Below are 11015 nucleotides of genomic sequence, written 5' to 3'. Positions count from 1 at the left end.
ATTTCAAAAAGGTCTGTGATGCCAAAATGTGAGGAATCAGCACGTTAGAAAGACACCTTGAAATGCTCAGGACTGTGCCCTTCGGTGCCTCACTGTGGGCTTCATTCTGGAACACGTAGGGGAGGTGACTGAGCAGCCGTGGTCCGTGACCATCCTTGATAAGAAAAGATAAGTGGCCCTGGCCGATTTGGCTCTGGATAGAGTGTCGGCCTGCAGACTGAAGGGTCCTGGGTTCCATTCTGGTCAAGGGCACATGCCAGGGTTGCAGGCTTGATCCCCTGTGGGGGGCATGCAGGAGGCAGCCAATCAAATATATTTTATTTTACTTTTAATGTTTTTATTGATTTCAGAGAGGAAAGGAGAGGGAGAGAGAAAAACATCAATGAGAGAGAATCACTGATTGGCTGCCTCCTGCACGCCCCCTGCTGGGGATCGAGCCTGCAACCTGGACATGTGCCCTTGACTGGAATCGAATCCAGGACCCCTTCAGTCCGCAGGTCAACTCTGTATCCACTGAGCCAAACCAGCTAGGGCTCTAAGCACATTTTTAAGGAACATGTCCCAATGTATCATATTTTAGGAACAGAAACACCATTACTATTTACTTTTAATTTACTACACCCATTTTTAAAAATTTGTTATGTGCATATCTCCTAAATTTATATCAACATGAATTAATGTGGGTTTAATAATTCCTTTATAATTTTGCAATATATAATTTGAGATAACTGAGTATTCCCTGCAAAAGTAAAGTTGATCATTACTTTCTGCAATTATATGTTCAAAAACAAAGTACATATTGGATGTTGGTAAATTAAAATAATAGCCTTTAAAAAAAAAGAGAGAGTAGTTTTCAAGGAAGTTCGGTTTTTTCAGGTGTTTTTCATGGACCCTAAACTTAGTATACAGAATTAATAAGTCCCCTAGTCATCTGGTTTTTCTCCCTGGAGGCCTACAGTTTCTTTTCCTCCTCTTTGTTCCATAAATGGTAGCACTCTGTAACACTTCTCAACACCTTACCTTGCTTATTTTTTTTTTTCTAGTTGTCTTGGAGATTATTCAGTATCAGTACATGAAGAACTTTCTTCTTTCCTTATGGCTAAATAGAATTGCATTTATAGTATACTGTAGTTTGCTAACTATGTTTTAGTAGGTCTCCCAAACCTTGTTGAACTCTTTTCCGCTTTTATAAAAAGGAGCTAACCACTGCTTCTCAGAGTATAAGGGTTAAGAGAAATATATAGCATTTTTTTTCTTATTTCTTTCTTGACCCCTGTTAGAAATAGCATCTTGAGTGCCTCGGGGTTTGGACTCATGAAAGGCCCAAAATAAACATTAGTTTGTTCTCTTTGTGAATTACACTTAAGTCTGATTAGACACATGAAGAAATCATGTGTTCCCAATAGTAATTTATTTGTAAAGTGCCTTTTCTTGTAATGGCTTAGTGAAGGGGCTTAGTGTCCCATGAGACGGACATGGAGGCAGATGGAACCAAAGCAACAGTCGCCCAGACCCTTGAGCCTCTGGAGAAGCAAATGGGAAGGGTGAGGGATAGTTCAGCACCTTGTGCCCTGCCCCCTCACCCTCAACACATAGACACACTCCTGATTGTTGTCTTTCCTGCAGCCTTGGGGAGCAGTACTACAAAGATGCCATGGAGCAGTGCCACAATTACAATGCCCGTCTCTGTGCTGAGCGCAGCGTGCGCCTGCCTTTCTTGGACTCACAGACCGGAGTAGCCCAGAGCAACTGTTATATCTGGATGGAAAAGCGACACCGGGGTCCAGGTGAGGGTTCAGACTCAGGAGCACAAGGAAGAAGAAGCTTCCTCATTTCAGGGGTGAGCCGGCTGAGAGGGTTTCCCAACTGCTTTCCACATGGATGGATCTGGTCTCCCCATGGTTAGAAGCCCAGGGAGGAAGCAGCAGACAGGTTCATACCAGCTCCTGGGTTTTCTGCAGGACTGAGGCTGTTATCGGGCTTCTGCAGAGTTCTGTGTCAGCCAAGGCCCCTGAGTTCACATCTGTTTTTCTTTTCTATAAATTACCTCCTGCCCCCCCGCCCCCGGCATTGCCCATATTCTTCCTTTGCTCTAGAACTCCTGGGGCCTATTCATCTAGAAAGTGTTCGATACTATTTTCTAGAACTGGGTTAGGGCTTGACTTCTCTCTCTTCCTTCCACAGGATTGGCCTCTGGGCAGCTGTACTCGTACCCTGCCCGGCGCTGGCGGAAAAAGCGGCGAGCCCACCCTCCTGAGGACCCAAGACTTTCTTTCCCATCTATTAAACCAGGTGAGCCCACTCCTTCCTGAGCGGGGTCCTGGCCCGCTGCATGGCAGGCCTGCCGTTCTGTTATATGCCAGTCCTAATGCTAGATTGTGAGGACACCAAAATGAATAAGATGTGATCCTTTCTTTATAGAACTCGGTCTAATAGAAGAGACAGATAAACAGATAACTTACGGTGCCAAGTGAACTAGGGTGTCTTGGTGCCTGGGCAGCCAGAGACCAGAAGACAGTGACTGGCCGGTGGCTGGCCTAGCGCTCTGTAGACCAGCGCGGTCTGCTTTCAGCCCTTCTGAGCCTTGCCTCATCCTGACCTTGCCTGCAGACACAGACCAGACCCTGAAGAAGGAGGGGCTGATCTCTCAGGACGGCAGTAGTTTAGAGGCTCTATTGCGCACTGACCCCCTGGAGAAGCGAGGCGCCCCAGATCCCCGTGTTGATGATGACAGCCTGGGCGAGTTTCCTGTGACCAACAGTCGAGCACGGAAGGTACAAAATTAACACTTTGGCTAAGGGAGCTTTGATGGTACGGAGCCTTCTCCTCATGAGAAGCATAATGAGAACGGAGGCAAGCTGTGGGCCAGGAGGCAGGCCCCGGAGTTCTGCTGAGTCCCTAATTAGTGCTGGGTACTGACCAGCTTCACTGTCTTTCCCGCTCCTTTCCTTCTAAGTTCAGACTCTCCCTCATTCATCTGTCACAAAAGTTTTTGGGTGCCTGGGGTTACATAAGTGAAATAGACCTGGTCCCTGCCAACAGGCACATAAAAATAATAAGAGCTAAAATTACTCCAGGCACAGTACTAAGTGCTTTTCCATCATTTTCTCCAGTTTATACAACCTTATGAAGTAGGTACTGCGTCCCCATTTCACACAGAGAGGCTGAAACAGCAGTTAACAAAAATTCCCCATAAGTCCACACAGTTAAGAAGGAAGGCTCTAAATCTAGTAAGTGAGGCGCGAGAAGGGGACACCGATAAACGTGCTTCTAGGGCAGCAGATCAGAGGCAGGAGAGGGCATGGTCACTTGGGGTGTCGGAAATCTGTCTGGAAACATGGTGGGAAAGGCATTCCAGGCTAGGGGAACAACATGAGTGGCACAGAGGAGGGCGAGCCCAAAACATCGAAGGGAGAAGGGCAGAGTTATAGGGTGTTGAAGGGTAGCAGTGAGAAATGAGGCTAGAGTCACAAAGGAGGTTCTGGTAGCCTTGCCACCGCCATTGTAGGGGAGCTTTTGGACGTATATTATTTCTGTCCATCCTAATCCTAATCCTCCTGTCCACTCAGCGGATCCTAGAACCGGATGACTTCCTGGATGACCTCGATGATGAGGACTATGAAGAAGACACTCCCAAGCGTCGGGGCAAAGGGAAATCCAAGGTGAGGGGCCAAGGTGCTGCCTACAGCCTGGGGCAGGGAAGCCTGTGGATTGAGTGAGATGAGCAGCCACTTCCAGGAGAGTTTAAACTCCTTAGCCCCAGACACCTTAGTAAGAGCATCTTTTTGCTCTTTTTGGCAGGGTAAAGGTGTTAGCAGTGCCCGTAAGAAACTGGATGCTTCCATCCTAGAGGACCGAGACAAGCCCTATGCCTGTGACAGTGAGTGCCCCCTGAGTGGGTGGGTAGTCCTTGCCTTGGACCCAGCTCCTGCTCAGGATGTGAGAGGAGGGAGGGCTGTGTTCTTGCTCAGAGCGGTAAAACAAGCCTGGACTCTTGTCCTGCCTGCTGACTGATTTCCTCTGGGACCTCAGGGAGGCCTTGCATTCTGCTACCGGGTGGGTGGGACCTGCATGCTCTGGGAGAGACTTCTGCTATCCCCTGGGGGGAGGGGGCTGGTGAAGGGGCCAGACACAGCAGGCAGAATCAGCCTCTTGATAGATGGCATCCAGGTCTGCTGGCCCCAGAAGTCCAACACCAAGTTTTTCAACGTCTGTTCTCTCTCCCCCTTTGCTCTGACCTCCCACTCTGTCCCTCCACCCTGGGAGCACCATCGCCGCTGAGGTCTCTCTCTCGTTTGCTCCGCTTTCCTGCTGCTGCTGCTCCTGTCTCAAGTATATCAAGGCCTTCTTCTCATGACTTTTCTTTCTGTCTTTCAGATAGTTTCAAACAAAAGCATACCTCGAAAGCGCCCCAGAGAGGTAGCTCTCTCAACTTTTCAGACTTTTGGTTTTCCTATCCCTTTTTCCCTCCTCCCTTGTTCCTCTTGCCTTTCTCATCTCCTGTGATGCTGGTTTAAAAATCTCTGGAATGGCTTGGGGATGGGAGCAATGGGCTTCTGTTGTGCTCCAATCCTCAGTCCTGGAGGCTGCCTTTCCCACTGCTTGTGTCCCACAAACTTGCTGCTAGGGCTGCTCAGGCCCACTGCATGGGGTGGCTTCAAAAGCATTATAAGAAACCCGTTACAAACAGATCCCTCTGCTCCCCTTTCCCCCAAACAGCCACTTGGTGGTGAGCTAATGTTCCCATCATCCTGCCAACTCCTCCTCCCATCCTCTTCCCACTCCTTTCCTGCTGGCTCCCTGGCATTTCTTGGTATTACTGCTCAAAAGTACAAGGTGCCTCATGGAGATCGCTTTCCCTGTTGGTTGGTGGGGTTGGGCAAGGCACTGATTGGTTGGGAGTGTCTTTGAATTTCTTTGGGGGCCAGCTGCCTTGCAGACTCAGTTGACAGGTTATCCCCAAGAGACCCAGGCCCTAAACCTTTATCCACTGGGCAGAGATGGGCTCCATGTTATATGCGGGGTATATATACAAGCCTCCCTCATTTACTAAGGGGCGGGGAAAGTTTGGATTATCTTTCTTACCTTTCCTCTCCTCCCTATCATATTGCAAGACTATAGAAATTCCCTTTCCTTCCTGACCTGCAGCTCCCCAGACTATTCCCAGGGCAAGTGTTGATGGGGCCCGGGCTCAGTCTCACAGACAGCTAATGTGGAAGAGTAGAGGTGGCCATGGATTGGGGTTTAGCAGGGAGAAGAGCCATGGAAGCTGGAGCGCCCCAGGGCCCGATGCTCCTCATCAAGGAGAAGCAGCCGCCACTAAAGGCCTGTCCCAGAACAGAGCTGACTGGGGTGGGGTGGTTGTCTCTGACTCCGGTGGAGCCCACAGCTTAGAGGGAGAGGGATGTGGCACTCTCGGATCCTAATACCCCTCTCTGCAATCTTCTCCCCACTCAGTCTGTGGAAAACGTTACAAGAACCGACCAGGCCTCAGTTATCACTATGCCCACTCCCACTTGGCTGAGGAGGAGGGCGAGGACAAGGAAGACTCTCAGCCACCCACCCCCGTCTCCCAGAGGTCCGAGGAGCAGAAATGTAAGCGGAGGTGTCAGAGTGGGACAAGCAGGAGTCGGCCTGGTTATGAAAAACCCTCCTTTTGGGGATGGTGAGAGACCTCAAGGCCCCCAGGGGTATCAGAGTTCTTTCTTTCTCACTGTAGCCAAGAAGGGTCCTGATGGATTGGCCCTGCCCAACAACTACTGCGACTTCTGCCTGGGGGACTCAAAAATCAACAAGAAGACAGGACAGCCCGAGGAGCTGGTGTCCTGTTCTGACTGTGGCCGCTCAGGTACTTCCAAGGGCAAGGGCTGCCACAGCCAGCACCCAGTCCCCAAGCGGCTCTTGACTTGTCAGTGGCTGTCACAGTCAGCCAGGTCACCTCGCCTCTCCCCCATTTCCAGCTCCTGTTTTACTTGCTCCTCCCCCCACAGGGCATCCGTCTTGCCTGCAGTTCACGCCTGTGATGATGGCAGCAGTGAAGACCTACCGCTGGCAGTGCATCGAGTGCAAATGCTGCAACATCTGTGGCACCTCCGAGAATGACGTGCGTGTCCCTGCCCCTCCAAGCACACTCCTCAGCTCTTACTGTTTTTTCCACGGTTCCCTCTAAAGTGAGCTTTCCAGTAAGAGGGGGCAAACTCGGCATGCCCCTCCCCAGCGTCCTGGGTGGAACTTTGTTTGGCAGGTGTTTACTGACAATCTATGTGGTGTCAGACACTGTTCTAGACACTGAGCACACCAAACAAGACAGACAAGGTCCCTGGTTTCATGGAATTTATATTCTTGTGGGAATAAGCAAGGAAACGACATTTTTATGATGTGCCATGAAGAAAATGAAACCAATAATGTGGCAGAGAGAAACTGGCGACTTGGATAGTCAGAGATGGCTTTTCTGAGGAGGTGATGTTGTTTTGAGGTTTGGATGATACCAAGGAGCCAATCCAAGAAGATTTGAGGGGGCGCATTCCCAGGAATGGAACAGCGAGAGCCAAGACCTCAGGCGGACAAACCAGTGTAGCTGGGTGGAGCCTTCTTGCACTGGGAGAGCAGGTAGAAGATGAGATTGGAAGGCAGGATCACCACGTCTGAGGGTTTAATCAGGGCAGTGATGTGGCATGTCTTATAAAGATAACTTTGCTGCTCTTCTTAGATTGCAGGGGACACTGGGGACCATGAAATCAGTTAGGCAGCTGATAGGGTAGAGATGCCCATGTCTGTCCTTACCTGCCACTTACCTCATCTTTCTTGGAAGTAGCAGCAGTGTCTACATAGCTCTCCTTCCTGTCTGTCCCCAGTGGCCTACCTGAGGCCCATCAGTCATTCACCTCCTCCCTTCCTCTTCTGTCGTGCCTTCTCTAGGACCAGCTGCTCTTCTGTGATGACTGTGATCGTGGCTACCACATGTACTGTCTTACCCCGTCCATGTCTGAGCCTCCAGAAGGTAGGTCGCCTGGATCTTTCACTCAGAACAATTATTAGTAACTTGGACCACCACCTGTATAATAAATGAGTTCTCTTATCAGTAATATATCCTTCCAAATTGGGGAGGAGGCACTTTGCCTTCACTCAGTTTAGAATGCTTTCCTAGGATTTCAACTTCACATGTATCATGATTGCACATTATCACCAAATAAATGTGCAAACACAACATCAACAGTCCGAGAGAGAGCAGACACCGAGCAGAGAACAGTTGCCACAAGGAGTGATTTGTTTTCCCCATTAGTCCAGGAAACTCACTCCATGACTTGTCTGAAGTGATGTTTTGGTACCAGCTCTTTGAACCTGACAAATTTGAGTGTCATTTTTACCCAGTCTGGAAGGGACTTGAACCTGGAGCCTGAATGGGTCACTCTGGGCCTTCAATAGTTTGTTTAATAATGCTCCACGTTTATGGAAGCTCTTTGAAGAAACCAGTGATGGCACCAAAAAGTGGCTACCTCTCCACAAGGCCCCTTCCGGCCAAATTTCTGTGCTAAACCCTCCTTTATAGAAATTCATGAGCTTACTCAGGAGATGTGAATGCCCAGAAACTGTTACTGTGCACAGAGGATGTGGGCCAGCATTCCAGGCAGGAGAGTGACTCACTATGTGATGTAAGCTAACGTGTAAGGTCAAGTAGTGATCCTCCCCTCCCCCCAAGAGAAACAGGCCAGTGACAGAGTCTGAGTCTTTAGCAGCTGCTCTTGGCATCCGTCATGCTGAGTTTAGAAATCTACTTTGGGGAGAAGTAATGAGTTCTGTGTTTTACTTTTTTAACCATAAAGTATCAATTACTGATAAAATTCTGTATTAACTGTAGAAGGCTTTCCTTTGGAGAGCTGCAGACAGCAGGGGGTAGGGGGGCATAAAAGCCATCAGATGGCATAGGCTCTCAGTCAGGGGTTGGCAGGCTACCCCACAGCCAAATCTAGCTGCACCTAGTCTAATTAGCTTTCAAGCTAAGAATGATTTTTGTTGTTTTTTTATTTTGAGAGTATGTTTATTAAAACGGGAGACAGTGACACAAAGGAAGTGCTTAGGGTAGAAGAGGCAATAGAGCGAGCCTAGGTGCTCTGCATTGGCTCGCTAGAAATATTATGGAGAAGAAGTGACCCACAGTGGGGCTGTGAGAACTCACTGAAAAGTCAGAGAAAAGGGGGCCTTGGGGACAGAATGAGAGGGTTAGCCCCGATGAGCTGCCGCTGCCTGTTGCCCCCCTGGTTAAAAATGACTACCTCTCCACAAGGCCCCTTCCGGCCAAATTTCTGTGCTAAACCCCTCCTTTATAGGAATTCATGAGCAAGTCTGTGTGGACCTTTAGAGTTTAGGAGAGAAAAGATGCACACTCGAGAGGGAAGAAAAGCGTGGGTGTGCTCCAGAGAGGGGGAGAGTGAGAGTGAGGGAGAGAGAGAGAGAGAGAGAGAGAGAGAGAGAGAGAAACATCAGTGATGAGAGAATCATTGATTAGCTGCTTCCTGCACGCCTCCTACTGGGGATCCTGGGCATGTGCCTTGACTGAGAATCGAACCGTGACCTCCTGGTTCATAGGTTAATGCTCAACTACTGAGCCATGCTGGCCGGGCCTCCAGGTGATTCTTTCATCACCATTGAGAATTATTTTTCATGGTATTTGAAGACCTAGCAGTTTCTCCCAGTTCAGGATAACTATGAAATTTTGCTATGCAGAACGTCTCCCATCCTGCCTGTGGCCAATCCTGATACCAGAGATGTGTGGGGATTGGAGGGACAGCAGCTTAAGGTTGTGTGGGAGCCATCCTAACCCCATTGTGCTTCTCTGCAGGAAGTTGGAGCTGCCACTTGTGTCTGGACCTGCTGAAGGAGAAAGCTTCCATCTACCAGAACCAGAACTCCTCTTGATGTGGCCAATTCCCCTGTTCCCCCAAACATCTAGGGCTGTTTCCTCCTCTCTTATTTTTCATAACCATTTTCCCTTCCTCCTCTCTTTCAAAAGTCCAGAGAACCTGGGGGGTGGTGGTGCCAACTTGCCTTTGGCTGCAGCAAGCTAAAGTGACAGCTCTGACTGCTTCTGGCCCCAGGCCTCAGGGAGAACGGAGCAACATGCCCCAAGGTGTACCTGTGGGCCCAGCTTCTCATGGCTCTCCATGAAGTGCATTCACTTTGCCTGCCTTGGGCCCTGGCCCTGATGATCACAGGTTCACACGGTGTCCACTGAGAAAGAGTGGGAGGAAACAGCTCACTTCTCTCTCAGCTTTGCCTCCACACTGGTCTCCAGGGTTTTCCCTTCCCCCAGGGGTGAGTCAAGCTGGGACCTCTTTACCAGGAGTAGCTGGTAGTGAGCAACTGAGTAAATTGAGGAAGAACTTGCAAGGAGCTTTCCATGCCCTTCCTGCTGCTTAGCCTCACCACCCCCTTCCCTCAGAGTGGCTCTCTGCAGCCTCTGTTCCTGCTACTGAGGATCCTTTGCCCAAGCCAGTAGGTTCTTGGTCACCCTCTGCGTTCTGCCCTGTCCCATCCGGGGGGAGTAGCAGCTTCACCCTAATTCTTGTGCTTACCTGGCTTACTCTCAACAGATGGTCTCCAGTGACTGCAGCATTCCCCACTCTTGGAATTTCCTATCTCCGCTTCCCTTCCTTATTCCCTTTGGTTTTGTGGGGAGAGGAAGCATCAGGGGTCCAGGCCAGCCGCTTGGGGGTCAGGGAGATGTTGGACAATGTGCCTGTTTTTTAACTCGATAAAAAAGCCTACCTCCGTAATCCCCTTTTTGTTCTTCCTGGACCTGGGTATTCAGCTCCTGCCCTTAACTGAATTGAGAGTCTCTGCCTCCTGTTCTGTGGGCCCTGGGTCCTGGGTCACAGGGAAGCCACAGACAGCCCTCTCTTCCCTTGCACGCTCACTCGCAGCTGGTAAGGTCTTCACACCCTGATAACTCCGTTTTCTGCTTGGTAACACTCACGTAGTGGGAGGGATACTCCATGCTAGGACACCCTGGTGTGGCCTTCCCCTTGGCCATGGGCAGGCCCTCATTCACTGTTGCTTTGGAGTTGTGTCTTTTTTCTTTCTTTAGTTCCCGTATTCTAAACATTAGTACAAATAAACATTTTTACACAGAGCCTTCTACTGAATGGTTTATCTCCTGAATCCCTTTCCTGGTTATGAAGGCCACTTTATTCTAAAACTTTCTTAGGACTGTGAGGTCTTTTAATTTTTTTACTTTATTGATTTTAGAAAGGAAGGACAAGAGAAAAAAACATTGACATGAGAAACATTGATTAGTTGTCTCCCGTATGCACCCTGACCAGAGATTGAACCTACAGTCCTTCGGTGCACATGAGGACACTCCAACTGAACCACACCACCCAGGGCAGGACTGTTCCTTAATGTTTTGAAATACAACTTTTTCTCTCAAATTAAATTTTTTTTTCCAAATTAAAATTTTTGATGAACTCCACTCTGTAAAGCAGATAGAAAATTGGGTACTTTAATTTCTTATTAAAGTCAGGTTATAACAGTTCCTTGTTACAAAGTACAATGAATTGCCCTAGCCAGTTTGGCTCAGTGGATAGAGCCTCAGCCTGCAGACTGAAGAGTCCCAAGTTCGATTCCGGTCAAGGGCACATGCCTGGGTTGTGGGCTTTATCCCCAGTAGGGGATGTGCAGGAGGCAGCCAATCAATAATTCTCTCTTATCATTGATGTTTCTATCTCCCTTCTTCTCTGAAATCAATAAATATGTTTTAAAGGAAAAAGTTGTCAAGGTTCATCCATGTTATATGTAGCATCTATGAGGGCTTTAAAAAAAATGAAGTTGTTTTGATTAATACAGAATTTGTAGCCCTGGCAGGATGGCTCAGACAATTGGAGCGTAGTCCCATACACCAAAAAGATTGCAGGTTCAATTCCTGGTCAGGGCACATATCCTTGGGTGAGGATTAAAAAAAAATAAGTGGGAGAACAAACTGTTCTTTCTCTCTCTCTCTCTTTCTCCCTCTCTCCCTC

At 48.8% G+C, this 11015-nt stretch overlaps 1 protein-coding gene across 2 annotated transcripts in view; it reads left to right on the top strand.

Moving 5' to 3' along the window:
• DPF2 (D4, zinc and double PHD fingers family 2) overlaps positions 1 to 10129 on the top strand; it is a 13866-nt gene extending 3737 nt beyond the window's left edge. Inside the window, exons 2-12 of one of the 2 annotated variants that reach the window (XM_006771592.2) lie at positions 1627 to 1787; positions 2185 to 2292; positions 2611 to 2774; positions 3570 to 3662; positions 3802 to 3880; positions 4378 to 4419; positions 5458 to 5595; positions 5720 to 5848; positions 5991 to 6103; positions 6919 to 7000; positions 8840 to 10129. In XM_006771592.2, coding sequence (XP_006771655.1) covers positions 1627 to 1787; positions 2185 to 2292; positions 2611 to 2774; positions 3570 to 3662; positions 3802 to 3880; positions 4378 to 4419; positions 5458 to 5595; positions 5720 to 5848; positions 5991 to 6103; positions 6919 to 7000; positions 8840 to 8916 — 1186 coding nt within the window. In that variant the 3' untranslated portion in view covers positions 8917 to 10129. The remainder of the gene's footprint in view (positions 1 to 1626; positions 1788 to 2184; positions 2293 to 2610; positions 2775 to 3569; positions 3663 to 3801; positions 3881 to 4377; positions 4420 to 5457; positions 5596 to 5719; positions 5849 to 5990; positions 6104 to 6918; positions 7001 to 8839) is intronic. The other variant, XM_006771593.1, reaches the window with a different exon arrangement.
• Positions 10130 to 11015: the final 886 nt, after the last annotated feature.

Source organism: Myotis davidii, unplaced genomic scaffold (assembly GCF_000327345.1).
Source record: "Myotis davidii unplaced genomic scaffold, ASM32734v1 scaffold425, whole genome shotgun sequence".
In the NCBI taxonomy this organism is placed as follows: Eukaryota; Metazoa; Chordata; class Mammalia; order Chiroptera; family Vespertilionidae; genus Myotis; species Myotis davidii.
The sequence above is the reverse complement of the archived record's forward strand: the minus strand, read 5'-3'. Positions and strand labels throughout refer to the sequence as shown.